Source organism: Homarus americanus, unplaced genomic scaffold (genome assembly GCF_018991925.1).
Source record: "Homarus americanus isolate GMGI-L3 unplaced genomic scaffold, GMGI_Hamer_2.0 scaffold40856, whole genome shotgun sequence".
NCBI lineage: Eukaryota > Metazoa > Arthropoda > Malacostraca > Decapoda > Nephropidae > Homarus > Homarus americanus.
Genome location: NW_024734615.1, coordinates 5,547,727 through 5,564,173, shown reverse-complemented (window position 1 = coordinate 5,564,173; position 16,447 = coordinate 5,547,727). Strand labels below are relative to the sequence as shown.

Genomic DNA, 16,447 nt, shown 5'->3' with positions numbered 1-16,447 from the left:
TCCTAGCGACCGCCTGGGCTGCAATTGTGTGCTTTTTTTGTTGGTGCTACCACCTGTCGAGTCAAGATAATGGCCTCTACCTCTACTGGGGGTCCTACTGGTGATAGTGGGGCAGACCCACCTAAGCAGCCAAATAAGGAAAAGGAGAAGCGGGACTATCATAAAAGAGTTAAGTTTGCCAAGTACTCGATGCAGGATAAGCAGCGTGTGATTAAGTTACTTGGGGAAGACCTAAAAACTAGTGAGATAAGAAAGATTACTGGTTTTCCGGAAAGCACAATCAGGTCAATAAAGGCAAAGAAAGACGAGATAAAGAAGTCTTTAGAAGTGGCAAAGAAGTTCTTTGGTGGAAATGTTGGTGCATCAAATAGAGTTGTGTATGAATCCTCTGAGAAAACCGGGCTGATAGCTATGACAGAACATTTTTTGAGCAAGTGGCTTGCCCGCCGTGTGACAGAAACTGCAAGTGTTGATGGATCACAAATTTGAGACCAAGCCCTGATGTTTTATGCTGCAATATGTCGCAAGAAAAACATAAATAATCCCCCTCAATTTGGTGCCTCTGTTGGCTGGCTGGCAACTTTAAGAGACGTGGTGTGAAATATGCACTGTACCGTGGAGAAGTTTCGTCTGCAGATGAGGTGGCTGCAACTTCATTAACAGAGATAGCAAAGCAACTTGTAGAAGAAGGTAGATACTCATTGGATCAAATTTATAACAGTGATGAAATGGGTTTCTACTGGAAAAAATCTCCCCGTGCTACTTTTATATCAAAGGATGACAAACAGGCATGTGGGGTAAAGATGGCTAAAGACCGATTCACTGCTTTACTAACCACAAATGCATCAGGTCAGCATAAGATGAAACCCTTAGTTATCTACCGATCAAAGAAGCTTCATTCCTACCATAATTTTGATTTAAATAACTTGAATGTGTATTGGAAACAAAATCACAAGGGCTACATGATGCAAAATATATCCCACTAGTGGTTTGATGAGTGTTTTGTGCCTGACTCACGACATGACTGCCGGAACTTGAATTTAGATTTTAAAGTGCTTCTATTTATGGACAGTGCTCCTGGCCATGCCCGGTATCTGGTTGGCAGACAACCTAATGTTCAGGTGGTGTTCTTGCCCCCAATACAACCTCCATACTGCAACCACTTGATCAAGAAATAATTGCCACGTGAAGTTGCTTTACAATAAGGCAGTTCATGACAGAATGAGGAAAGCCACAGACTCTCAAGATGAAGTGAACGAAATCAACAACGCTAATGATAGCGATGTGGAAGACGACCCTGCTTCAGTCGGCACCTCTGGCAACTCCCCCACCTTGCAGCAAGACCCTGCTAGCAACTCCCGTAGTGACATCACTCAACAGAATGTGCTCTCTGTCAAGCAATTCTGGAAGCAATTTCATATCCGACATGCTGTGGACCACATGGTAGCTGCAGGGAACAAAATCACATTGGCAACCATTAAACATGCTTGGAAACCCCTCTTCCCACACCTGAGTAACGCAAGGTTGGCTGTGCAGCGTCAGGCGGATTTATTAGAAGCTGCGGTAGAAAGTGCAAGGAGTGTCCCAGCCCCAGGTTTCTGTGAGGTGGATGCAGAACAGATCAACGAGATGCTTAAGGAGAATGATGAAGAAATGCTGGATGATGTGGCTGATGAGTCATCTGACGAAGCAGGTGAAGACGACGCGGAAGAGGAACCGGAACTCAGGATCACAACCAGCAATTTGTCTTTGATACTCAGCACTTGTTAGAACCTCCAAGAACTGGTTGAAGATTTGTCCGAGAATGAGAATGAGCGTGCATCACTGGTGAGCAAAGTGGAGGCCATCACCAACACATTTATGCCAAGATACCAGTGAAAGATAAACGAACGCCAGCAGTCATTAATCACATGGAACCTCACACGACGCCGACACGTTAGTGATGCACTCCAGAACATCGATGTTGGAGAAGAGGTGGAGGAGGAAACACAGGATTTGCCAGTTATTACCACCGAGGAAACAAAAGGCCCGCCAAGTTCTGACTGTTGTTTACCACTCATTAGCAAGGCAGCTTCTTTGCACAAGGCGCTCTTAATTTTTTTTTTTCAGTTTTTTTTTTATAATACTTATTGGGATTTAGTTATTATTTATATGAAAATTTAATTTTTTTCATTTTGGTAGTAAATACGAATGAAATAAGGACGTAAATTGAATTGGGTACTAAATTTACTAGGGTCCTAAATATGAAAAGTTGTTGGTCGAACCATTGTTATTGGTAGCTTTACTGTATTTACATGCACAAAATCATTTGTTTTCCCCTACAAAACCACTTTAAAATCACTTTCAATAATTGTATGACGAAACATATTAGAAAAATAATCCACAAAATATCCTTCTAAAATAGGGGTGCATCTTATGCGGTCGTGCGTCTTATATGCCAGCAAATACGGAATACAGTCTCTCCTCGACTTATGACGGGTTTCGTCCCAACGACCAGGCCGTAAGTCGAATTGGTCGTAAGTCGAAAAGGCGAAAATAATACAGGGTACATAGAAATTCTAAAATGGGTGTCTCTTTTTCTTCTCAGCACCACGAGAACTCTCACTTTTATGCTTGCCAGCTATTTTAAAGGGAATAACAAACGAAAATTTTGTTAGGACACAGCTCGATCACTAACGTCGGTACAGTGGTCCCACGGTTAACGAACACAATTCGTTCCAGAAGGTCGTTCGTTAACCGAAAATTTCGTGAACTGAAACCATTGTTTCAATGGGATTTTGGGTAATTGGTTCCATCTCACCGAAAATTACATACAAAGTAAAAATAAATGCAGTAAAGTACACTTACTTTGAGGTGTGTATGTAGAAGGCTCCTGGTTGATGATGATGATGATGGGAATTAGAAGTGGGGGTGGAGGAGAAGGGAGAAGAGAAGGAAGTGGTGTTGGAAGAGAAATCACCCCATGCTTCATGCCGTCACTTCACCCATAAAATTTTAAGTTCACTTGGTGTAATTCAAGATTATTTTCTTTAAATTAACACTGCACTGCACTCTATATTGTCAATATGTAAAATAAATTTCAGAATGACCAATAATGGTACTGTAAAAACCTAAAAATAGTTTATGTGCAAGAGAGTCTCAAGCAAGATATTATCTACACTGAGCAGAGACACAAACTGACGCCATGCTGGGTGAGTCAAGTGGCTGTTTGGTGCGCTAAAAACTAGTACCCTGAACTTCAATTATGTTAAATAATTGTTAAAATGACTAAAAATTTTAATGTAAAACTTGGAAAATTATTGAATAGTACAACCTTCTTGATATTATTCAAATGGGAACGAATTTAAGCCCTAGAACCGATTACTGTATTGGCGGACTAATATTCCAGCTGGTAAGCAAGCGAAAACATGTTGAGAGGAATTCAAAAGGAATTCGTTAACCGAAATTTCATTAACCGAGGGATCACTGTACGTACTAGAAAATACTGTACATAATTTGAAGAATATTTTATACGACCATGGCAGTCATATGTCCGGGTTGTCGTAAGTCGAGGAGTACCTGTATATAACACGCAGATCCACAATGGAAATGTGGGTAAGATAAATCTTATTAAAATCACACAGGAAAAAGGGAAACAATGGAGCACCTTAGCTTTCATCTTTATTCAAGACATTTTCAGAGGCAACTGAATTACAAGGACTGAGAGAGGCTTATGTACACAGGGTGACCTTACAAAACATGAGGTCAGGTCAAAAGCATGATATCCACTAATCCACACACCAACACCACCGCAAACATAAGAGGAGCTTGAAGGAAAGGGCGACGTAACTAGTCATGTTAAGTCAGGTAAAAAATATGAGACCCACTATTCATCTATCCTACATCTACCTCGAATGCTTTCAAAGCATTTTTAACCTTGGGCCACTGACAAATAAATTTGTGTAACATATCGGTTTTGTATTGACCATCACTAAGGTTTATAGAATTCAATTCTCTCATCAAACTTGCTTCAACCAGAAGTCTTTGTGTGACAGATGATGATTTATACCCTTCTAAACTGTTTTCCCAATCTATGGGATGATTATTGTTCCTTATATGAGCGAACAGTGTACTGCTTTCAGATGCTGTTCTGATATTGTACTTGTGCTGTTTAATTCTGAGTTGCAATGCTTTCGCAGTCTGACCTACATAATTTCCATTACAATTGCTATATGGAATGCAGTAAGCATTTCCATTTACATTCAAAAGTTGGGCTGTTCTTAATTAATATATTAGTAATAGTTGAGTCATACTTAAAAACAACATTTATGTTTAATAATTTAAAGGACTGTACTAACGGGACAAATTCATTGCGATAAGGTAGAGTCAAAATATTCTTAAATGTAGGAACTTGCCTAGTTTGAGTGGAATGAAAGGATTTTTTGGCCCTTTTAAAACAATGATCAACAAACGATGAAGGGAACCCAAGTTTTTGTGTAATGGACTGAATGTATTGCAGTTCTTGCTACTGTACCAGGAAACTAGAAAGGACTCCTTTGAAGAATGAGTTGTCATTTAAAGTAAAGTTAATTGAGTCATGTGCCACACTAGTTGTGTATATCACTCATGTCACTTGCCGATTTGTAACCGGGGATCACATCAACAATCAAAATTTCAGTCACAACTATTCACTTATTAGAATTATATGCGTCTGTTGTACGTACTCCAGCTCATAAGTATTTTGTTTAATGATGGCTTCTCCCTCCCAAAGCTACATTAATCCAGATTCACTCGCCTAAACATATCAATACCTACCTGACTACAATGGACGAGTTGACGGTCGGAATTGTTTCTTAAGATGGCAGGTCAATGGGTACAGAAAATGCTTAAATTTACGATGGTAATGATATTTTAAAATAAATTGGGCCGAAAAGTGTAAAAAATAAGGGTTAAAGTTGCTAAAAAGTCACTTGACTGCGATAAGCTCTGTGATTGGTTGTGACATCACTGGTTGGGGCGAGCTTCCCAGCGGGAGGCAGCCAGCTGTAGTTGTCCAACCTTCTCGGCCAATCGGCTCTGTAAATAAATATTACAGTATTAGATAATTAATTGTGCTTTACTGTGCAACACAGTATTGCTATATTGAATATATAAATATTACTAAACACATAAACTAATTCAATGGATATTAGCTGCCCATACAACAAATTTCATAGTATAAACATCCATAAGAACATAAGAATGGAGAAAACTGCAGCAGGTCTATTGGCCCATACTGGGCAGTCCCATTTACACCCAACCCCTATCGCTCAAATATCCATCCAACCTATGTTTGAAGCTATTCTTCACGGCACTTTTCTTCACTTACGAAATGTCCATGACTTAGACCATAAAAAGCACCCTTATAACTTGCCTGAACGTGGCATTTGGGGTCTGAAGAGGCAGTCCTTTCTACTACCTCTGACTGCAGCAATAAGTTTGAAACTAGTGACGTCATTGCATATGGTGGCCCTGTTTCTAGAGAAATAAACTTATCTCGACTATTATAGCAGGACTTTAAACTTCTATTGCAAATTAGATGTACCATATCACTCTACAAATGTGGCAGAGTGGATTTTTTGTGTTTGCCCAGAACCGTCAACTTTTCCATTGGGAATGGTTGTCAGAGATATGATTATGTGTAGGGTTTGCCTTGTGTACTGTACTGGTAGGTCAATAACAGGAGTAACTGTATTTTCAATTAAAAATAAAATTTCCAACAAACCAATAACAAGAACATATATACATGGTATGACAGAGTCCTTCACATTCAAGTCATCAACTCTGTTCTCTTTACCAAATCCATCCACGCTGGTCACTACTCCCTATTTTCCTGTCCCTTCCGTCACCTTTCCTCTAACCGTTAACTGCCATTGCCACTGTTCTTTCTGTTACCGCTCTGCCCACTGTCACTATTAATCACTACTCCTCCTACTGTCACCTTCAATCGACACTATCCCTTCCATCACCTCCCAGCTGCTCTTCACTTTCTATCACCAATCTCCTCCGTCACTCTCAATCGGTACCAAGCCTGCCGTCGCTGCTCCGTCAATGGTCACTTTTGCTCGTGGTATCTATACCGCTTCACACTCGGCTGCCAAGGTCCACTGCTGTCTTATCCTGCTATCAGCCAGGGCATGTGCTCACCCTCCCTGCCTGCCTACCATACCTCCGTCTGTTGGAGTTGGCGCCAAACAAGCAGCAAACTGCTGTTACGCTGAACACTGGCTATTCATCCTGACAATGGTCATACTGGAGTTCTCTGCCACTGCAATGCATTTTTTTTGCTTCAGAAAGTTTAGTTTTTTGCCTAGTTTAAGATATCAGGTGAGGATAACAAGAGATTTTCCACACAGATTTACTTTCTATTTAGTTCACAGATTTGTTTACTTTTATCTAACCTGTCTGAGTATGCTAAGAATGACTAGCCTTTGAAGCAGTTTAGTGCTTAAATTTTCCACAAAGTAATATAGCTCAGTTTTTGTCATGAGGCTGGACTTTTGACTCATCAGATTGTTTCAGGCACAGCTGGCAAGGAGAATTAGTATTGTAGTAGGCCAAGAATGACATGGGTAGATGTTGTGAGAAATGATCTCAGAGATAAGAACCTGATGAGAGGGACTGCAAGAAAATGTGCAGCCTGGAAACCTGCCAATAGGTAATCATGGCAAAACCCACATTAGTGTGGAAAATAGCCATAAGATGGTGAAGATAATGAGATTATTTTTGTTCAATACAAATCCACCAAAAGCGACATTAAAGTACCGGTACTCTACTGTATTTAGATATACAGTACAGTAAACCCTTGATAACTCGGCACATATGGAGCTCTGGCCTTGCCGAGTTATCCCAAATTCCGACTTATCGAGGCACTTCCCCCTCCTACAAAAATACAGCAATAAAAAAATTATCGATCCATATATGTGTACATGTACAGTAATTATTAAATGTAAAAAGTAACACTTACTAGCACTGCAGGCAAAGGATAAAGCATTGTAGTAGGTGACACAGAGGCATGGTAGGTGACACAGAGGTATGGTAGTGACACAGAGGCATTGCAGGTGACACAGAGGCATGGTAGGTGATGCAGGTGGCCAGATATGCCGAGATTTACCCAGGTAATTTTTATATATTTCGGCATTTCCCAAGTTATACTATAATACACTCCGAGACCATATCCGTGCCGAGTTATATGAAATTCCGAGTTATCTATGCAATAATTTATGATCGGATTATTTTGTTCATCCTACACACATATGTGTACAGCCTCACCGTTGAGCTTACAGTGGTCCCTCGGTTAACGAACACAATCCGTTCAAGCAGGTTGTTCGTTAACCGAAAAATTCGTTAACCGAAAAATTCGTTAACCGAAAAATTCGTTAACCGAAACCATTGTTTCAATGGGTTTTTGGGTAATTGGTTCCAGCTCACCGAAAATTGCCTAAATTCAACAAAAATGGTAGAAAAGTTTACTTACTTTGAGGTGTGTATGTAGAAGGCTCCTGGATGATGATGATGATGATGATGGGAATTAGAATGGGGGTGGAGGAGAAGGAAGAAGAGAAGGCATTGGGGTGGAAGAGAAGTCACCCCATGGCACCATTTCACCCATAAAATTGTAGTTCTCTTGGTGTATTTCAAGATTATTTTCTTTAAATCAACACTGCACTGCATTATATATTGTCAATATGTAAAATATATTTCAAAATGACCAGTAATTTGCTTGGAAACAAAGAAAAAAAGCATTTAGTTGAAGAGAGTCTCAAGCAAGATGTTACCTCCAGTGAAAACAAAGAGAGACTAACGCCTGTTTGCTGTGTTAACAGGCTGGATGGCATGCCAGAAAATAGTTTCTTTACCTTCAATTATGTTCAATAATTGTTAAAATGACTAAAAAATTGAATATTAAACTTTTAAAATTGAATATTAAACTTTTAAAATTATTGAATAGTATAAACTTCTTGATATTTACTAAAATAGTAAGGAATTTAAGCCTTAGAACCGATTAATGTGCAAGCGAAAACATGTTGAGGTCGGTTCGTAAGAAATTCGTTAACCGAATTTTTGTTCGTTAACCGAATTTAAGAATCTTATGGGAGGCAGTTTGTTCACCGAAATTTCGTTAACCAAGGCGTTCGTTAACCGAGGGATCACTGTATTTACGTTTTTTCAGTTGTCAGTGTTTTGGTGTTACTTGTGCCAGAATATAGTTACTGTACTGGAAAATTTCCAGTCTGGTCTTACACTGTTCGAGATAGGCAGCTTTCTGGTAATCTGAGGCACTAAACAGTAGTCACAAAAAGAAAGCGAAAGTAAACTGTACAATACGAGTATATATGCTTTGTGTGATTAATTTTTTAACTATCTGAGAATCAACTACTGTACCGTATTTTTATTTTCAGGGCTTCAATGACGTGGGCTTTCATGGTTCAACCCAGATTCCAACTCCCAATATTGATGCTCTAGCTTATTCAGGGGTCATCTTGAATAATTACTATGTACAACCAATATGTACACCCTCAAGAAGTGCTCTCCTGACTGGCAAACATCCGATACATACGGGTGAGAAGTTGTATGATTTCTATTCATAACTGTAGATAATTATTACTTTATAATGTTAAAGATTTAGCTAGGTTTATAATGGATTTAAAAGGTTCTGTTTTACTTGTTGAATATGGTACAGGCATCCCTCGATGTATGATGTCCCAACTTAAGATTCTTCATTTAGCAATTTCTGTTTCTATTTCTCAACAACCTTTCTTCGCAATATGATTAGACATTCTTGGCTTAATGATTGCTGTGTCAGGAAATCCATGGCAACTTTGTGCACATCTTTTTCTTCGTTATTCCAAAAAGCCGTCGTGAACAGAAGCGCATTTGTTGTCCTCTATGAAGGGAACAACTGTCTGAGTGCTGCTGCCTGCATTTTTCTTATTTTTCTTCTTGAACACGTACCCATATGCAGGGAAATTAATAATTTTTTATTGTTGTTTTTGCCACGTAATCATCTATTATGTGCTATTACTTTGCTCTGGTGACTTCTGTGTTTACGGACTGCAATGGGCAATCATTCTTGAAATAAGTGACTGTGAATTCTAAAATGATTGGGGAACATGCAGTTTTCATGCTAAATTTATGATGTATTGATTGCATTGTGGTAATGAGCTGCTTTAATATCATGTATGGTAGTGTTGAGAGATGATTTAACCACTTGTGTAAGGGGTTCCCTCTGTGTTAAATAAAATCGTCTGGCATACACCAAATAAAAAAAAAAAAGTGATGTCCCCATAGTGAAGGAGGGGGATAGTCTGCTAACCATTGAATATGGGATCCCCTCTTTGCTGAATAAAATCATTTGGTGTTAGCGAAATAATATATTAAAAATGACGTCCCCTTAGTGAATGGTTTAATATACTGTAGTGATATTATGGTTTTGAGGTGTTTTAATATCATGATTTTTGGGCCTATTTGGGTGAAATCCCCCACGTTGACTCCTGAAATGTAACCCCCATTGACATCATGCTTAAAAATGTTAGGTGTGTGATGGCTCACTTAATGATCTGGTTTTCAAGGATACAACCTAATGATATTTTGAGGGATGCCTGTATTGCAAGTTCAATCTCATGAGACTTAATTTTTAATTTATTAATTTATTTTATTTTATTTATTTATTTTTTACCACAGTACAGTATCTATACCTAAATTTCAAACACTTCAGTATACTAGAGAAAATGTAGGGTTCAATAATTTGGGGGAGAATTGTAGCAAATATGATATGTACAGTTGACCCTCGATATAGCAGGATACACTACAGTACTTCAATTTCAATAGAGCATAGCCCCCTAAATTACCCGCATTTTTGTTATTGTGTGCAGGGCAGATTTTAACCTCTGCCATCCCTAGGCCAAGTTTTTACAGGAACCCAAGCTATAAGGGTACCTAATTTCTGTCGATACTGTAGCCTCATTGTAAACTGCACAGACTTAGGTTATTGGTTTTAATACTTTAATGTTTATTAGCATTACACTCTTAATTCATCAACACAGAAGTTTATTGCGGTACAATCAAAGACAAAAGTCGTGTCGCGGTTTTGTCCGAAGATTAAATATAACTCGTGAAACATTTATTAGAGCCCCCTACCACAAGGCAGATCGCACCAAAAGTTTAGCCCTTCGGCATATGTTTTCACCAGATTTCACGACACGACTTTTGTCTTTCGTTGTACAATGTTTATTAAAATCTGCACTCAATTTATATTTAAAACAATTCTCACAGACACAAAAAATATTGAGTCCGATTATTCGTCCACGAGTCCACTTTCCTGTCTTATTTACACGGAACCTACAAGTACCGGAACAACTAACGCAGTCACGTTTGGATCCTAGTGCCGTAACATTATGCTAGATGTCAATTTGGACTTACTGAACTTACCACGTTTACTGTTTACAAACTTGATTAACCAGTAAAAACAGTTATTCACAAAAAGAAAATAGAAAAGCAAAATACAGTATTACGTCGATATAACACGAGATAGGTTCCAAGAGAGGTCGCTTTAAACCAAATTCGCACTAAATCGAAGTGTTGTTTCAATGGAATAATTTAGTTTGGTACTTGAGAGAAACACAAAATACTAAAAAGACTGAGAGTCTTCCCAGATGCACCTCAGCCCATCTCCTAGAATAAACAAAACATTGTTTTTTGTAGTATTATGTTAAAACAAACACTCATAAATCAACACAGGCTAAAATTAAGGGATGCAAAATGGTATGTTTACCGGGCACAGGTCAAACGGCCCACAATGGGGTCTGGGGGGCGCAGTGAGGAACCTTCATGGAGCCTACACCTTTTTTCAATGCAGTATTGTGCTCAGACATTTTTGTATAGTAAAAAGGACTTCAAAATGGCTTCAAAATCCCCAAAACTCCGCAGCTGGGTGGGCTCGCTGTGCTTGCCATGTTCCCCCACCCACAACTTATTGGACCCCCTTTTTTATATTCCTGGATCCACCCCTGTAAAACTTTAAGATAAATGAAGAGCATATGTGTGTGTGTGTGTGTGTGTGTGTGAAGGCAGTGAACTGTACTACGTCGCTGACTCACCCATGTCCTTCCCCCAATGTGACGTCACTGCACACACACACACACACACATTTCTCAGAGTCAGCTGGTTGACTTCGTGGCTGAACTGTGTGGTGTCACCAAGATGATGGTTTGTGTGTGGAAGGAGCTATTTTTTGGACATAAAATATGTGCTAATGTACAAACAAACCATTTTTGTTTTTGTGTAGCTACTTAGCGATTTATTTATCTCATTCTTTTGTCTGAACTGTTGTAGTTGTTATAACAGTTCACAATATTCTCTGGCAGGTTATTACAACAATTCACAACATTCTGTGGCAGGTTATTACAACAGTTCACAACATTCTGTGGCAGGTTATTACAGTAGTTCAGTACTCTTACTACTAAGAAGTTTTCTCTGCCAATTTTCTGTATTTATGGGTTGGTTCTTTAAGGCTGTGGCCTTTCGTATAAACCCATAAAAATTTTATTTATGTTTTATATCTTAGGTAAGCATTTGAAAATGTTTTGTTCCATTAAACATGTTATTATGAAACAAAGACATAGGTCATCTAATGAACACATATATCTGCCCTGTCCTCAGTTGTTGGCACGACTGATGGGCTTATTATCTGCAAGCCCATTGTGTTGTTGCATCGATCACCTTGAGTCTTAACAATTGTATTCCAGGTAGCAGTTATTGAGACTCAAGGTGAACTATAATTTGTTAAAATGTGTTTTGAATTGATGGAATTAATGTTGAAGTGAGAAAATTTGCTTTTGTAATGTAATTTTATGGCATATGTTATGGGATTGTAGTCCTGTAAGCTGTACTGTATACTGTATCTTACTGAAATACATAGAACAATATAAACACAAAACAATATTGTGCAACAATTCTGTCCCACTCTCACATTATATCGAGGGTCTACTATATTTGGGGAGAAAGAAGTGTGATTTAACTTGATTTGAATCAGTTTAGTAAAAATTCATACAATATAAACATTTACCAATGATAACACTGCATTACAGTTTGAGTGCTCCTTAGGGCAAGGGTTGTCGTGTAGCAGCTGCTAAAAACTCCCACTCACAGGAGTCAATGAATATCACTACAGAACTATGAATTAAACTGAAATAATATTATTTAATGTGGATGTGTACAGTGAACAGGTACTCATTTAATCAATATGAATTTCATAATTGGTTTTGAAAAGATGTCCGGTTTTACTTAAACTTGGTTACAGTATACTGGAGTGGTGATGGTTGTTTTGTGAGCAAAGAAAACGTTTTATATATGTGATAATTTGTGTTTATGGCCTCAGGATCCTGACATCAGTAGTGTATGTACCTAATATATTTAGATTCATTATTCCAAGGTCCTTTGCATCCATATTATAAGTTGTTGGTCATATACAGAAGGTGTACAGTTACCCACAAGGATAATGTTCTACCCTTCGGTAGCCTTTCCAAACATATGGCAATATCGGAATCACTTATAAATGAATCAGTAATGTGAGAAGACTACCAACAACTGCTCTTCTCACATTATCGATTCATTCATAAAGTGGTTCCGACATTGCCACATGTTTGAAAAGGCTGCTGAAGGGTGGAACATTATCCTTGTGGGCAACTTTATATATACTATTGCACTTATGATTTTTTTTTAACCATCATGTTGTCAACTTTGTCATAGGAGGGTTCACATTTACGTTTTGACATATTTCTCTTATTTTTATGGATTCTCACATATCTTTTTTCCATATATAACCTAAAAGTTGAGGAATGACTAAATATGTGATGCCATTGATAATCTCAGGGATGCAGCACAGAGTTATCTTCGATAACGAGCCATGGGGTCTTTCCCCATTCATCTCCCTCCTACCCCAGCACCTTGCTCATCAAGGATACTTCTCACATGCTGTCGGCAAGTGGCACTTGGGTTTCTACAAAGAAAAGTTAACCCCTTTGCACCGAGGGTTTCAAACACATTTTGGATACTGGGGAGGTCATAAGGATTACTATGATCATATGGCAGTGTGTCCGGTAGGAACCCTTCATTTATTTATTGTAATGTAATTCTATAGACCTATATCTGTATTAGTATTAGATACTGTATGCCTCTCACTACTTTTTGTAATATAGGGAGGCACAAAGTTGAATTCTTTCTCATTACAGTAGAACGTGGATATAACGCCGAGATACGTTCCAAGAGAGGTCGCTTTAAACCGAATTCGCACTAAGTCGAAGCGTTGTTTCAATGAAATAATTTAGTTTGATACTCTAGAGAAACACAAAATACTAAAAAGACTGACAGTCTACCCAGATGCACCTCAGCCCATCTCCCAAAATAAACAAAACATTGTTTTTTGTAGTATTATTTTAAAACAAACACTCATAAGTCAACACGGCTAAAATTAAGGGATGCAAAATGGTCTGTTTACTGGCTGGGAAGATGGGGGGGGAGGTGAGGTGAGGTGAGGTGATATGTTTGACAGTTGATGCCAAGGTCTAGTGCTTATTTATTTATCTGTCCTTTAGAGTGACTTAGGTTTTTCTCATGTAAAATGTCACTAAACTGACCTGGGAGAATATAATTAGCATTGCTGGAATTCTTTTAAGATAGTGATTAGTTTGAATATGAACATGCTATACAGGTAGTTCGCATAAGACATACAAATTTTAGTTCTAACTAATTTTATGAAAGGGCTAAAAATTTTTATCTCTTCTGCAAAATATATGACGTTTATATTCAAATTATTCGCTGTCTTGCAAGGATTCTAGCAATGCAAATTTTATTCTCCTAACTTTAGTCTGTGATATTATATAAGATAAACACTTAAAGCCTACTGTATAACCACCAAACCCTGGCTGGGAGTGGGGTAGGGAGGGAGGGAGGGAGGGGAGGTGACAGTAACACGTTTGACAGTTGTGGCCGAAGGTCTAGTGAAGTATTTATTTGTTTATTTATGTCTTTTAAATTTAGTTTTTGTGTTTTGTTCATAAAAAATCACAGAAGTGACGGGAAAATATAATTTACATTGCTAGAATTCTTATAAGATAGTGATTAATTTGAATATAAACATGCTATAGTTTGCACTAGACAAAAATTTTATTAATCATTTAGTACATTATTTTGAGTACATGTACAGCACAGCTTTGCCCTTAGGACAGTGTAGCGTGCCCAGAGAAACATTAGGTGCGAATTTTAAAATATGCGCCAGCTTGACTCGCGCAAAATAGGAAAGATTCGCTTTAAATTAAAACATTGTCCTTAATTGTGGGTGTTGTTTTAAATAAATAATCTTAAATTGAATCTCTTTAAATCGACGTTCTACTGTATCAAGGGACCTCTCTCCAAACCATTCCCTACTTCTCATTTTATTCATAATCCTTTAAAAAAGAATTTTTTTTTATTATAGTACAGTGGTCCCTCGGTTAACGAACGGTTCGATTAACGAAATTTTGGTTAACGAATTAGCTCCCATAAGGATTTTTCAGTTCGATTAACGAACAAAACTTTGATTAACGAAATTATTACGACAAACACGTTTTGTTGTGCGGATCAGCTGAACAGCTGATTGGCTAGTCCGCCAATAGAGTAATTGGTTCTATGTTTACATTCGTTTTCAGTGAAGTAAATATCAAGAAAGTTGGTCTCTTGAATATTTCTGCATTTTTTTATATTAAAATTATTGGTCATTCTGAAATTTTGTTAACATATTGTTAATATAGACAGTACAGTTTTTGTGCGCTCATCAGCTGATTGAATCACCCAACAATGCTTCTCAGTTTAATTTGTTTACAGTGGAGTGAACATCGATTTTCTTGATCTCTTGAATATTTTGCATTTTTACACTAAAATTATTGGTCATTCTGAAATTGAGTTAACATATTGATAATATACAGTGCAGAAATTATTATGAGACATGAAGAAGGCATTAGAACCAATGCACTCTGTAAAGAATATGGCATGTCATCATCGATTGCCTCTACAATCAGCTGTTTGATATGTAAGCAAAGCTGCCGGTAATATGACATACACACCTCAAAGTAAGTTAAAATAGAGTACAGTCAACCCTCACTTTACGCGGTTAATGTAACCCACAGGGTGCCGCGGAAAGTAAGGAACGCGTAAAGTGAATAACATAACATATGGGATTAATTGAAGTAGAGTCCGGGCCGACCCCCTAACTCCACTTTTTGACGACACACAACTATGTTGTAGTAAACATATTATCTTAACTTGATGATGGTATGCACAAACAATTAATAATTAAGAGAAATATCAATAATATTAGGCTTTCTAACACTTACATTAGTAGAAAAGATGGCTGGGCACACGGGGATGGGCGGTTGGTTCCGAGGCAGAGGGCAGATTATTGGCCCTCACCTGTATCACTTGTATCAATTGTATCACTATCCACCATAGAGGCTTGCAGGGCCTTTTTGTCAAACCCCTCAAAGTCCATATAAGTCCATATCTTCACTATAATTATCACTATCACTGACTTGGGCCGGCTGTGGTGGGTGGCGGGTGAAGAACTCGTTAATGTTTTGACGACTGGGCGACCTTGTGCGCACCATGCTCGCGCAGCTTACACAACATGGCGGATGGCAGGAGAGATGGCGGGAGGTTTGAATCCAAAAATGGCGCGGTTCGCCAGCCGCTTTCCGAGTAAAGGGGTACACGAACCGCGGAATGTGAGCATTCCTGTTTCGGCAGGGTACCGCGTAAACGTGGAAACGCTGAATGTGGGACCGCGTAAAGCGAGGGTTGACTGTATTCTATTGTTTTTTATTTAGTATTGTACAGTATACTGTACAGTACAGTACAGTTCTGTATTTAATTTATATTTAATATTTTGTTAATTCTATTACTGGTATACAGTACTTTGTATGTACTTTTTTCTGTGAGTTGGAACCAATTACCCAATATCCCATTGAAATAATAGATTCGGTTAAAGACGACTCTGGAACGAATTGTGTTTGTTAACCGAGGGACCACTGTATTCTCATCTTTTTTCTGTTATTGACTTAAATAAGATATAATTTACTCTTTCTAACAAGGTAGTCATGTTTCCTTTATCCAATATTTTTTTTCTCCATATTTCATACTTCTTGGAGGTGGAGCATCAGAGTTGTAAAAAGTAATGGACTTTGTTACTAGTAACAGTATTGTTACATTGGCAAAATGTTACTTGAGTCAAGTAAGAGTATCCAAAGTTCAATGTACTCAAGTAGAAGTTAAAAAGTATCTCATTCATAGAGAACTTAAGTACTGAAAGTACAAAGTGACCACAAAATTATTAATTGTCTCAAATATTAAAATAAATCCACTGATTCTCTAAATTATGGCTGTCTGGTCAGGATCT

The 16,447-nt window shown here is 38.0% G+C and overlaps 1 protein-coding gene across 1 annotated transcript in view; it reads left to right on the top strand.

Annotated features, from left to right (window-relative positions):
• Positions 1 to 16,447, top strand: part of LOC121870394 (arylsulfatase B-like) — a gene marked incomplete at its 3' end in the record, with an annotated part of 41,864 nt that overhangs the window by 13,620 nt on the left and 11,797 nt on the right. Inside the window, 1 exon segment of the mRNA XM_042372219.1 lies at positions 8,421 to 8,580. Within this exon segment, the coding sequence (XP_042228153.1) occupies positions 8,421 to 8,580 (160 nt within the window).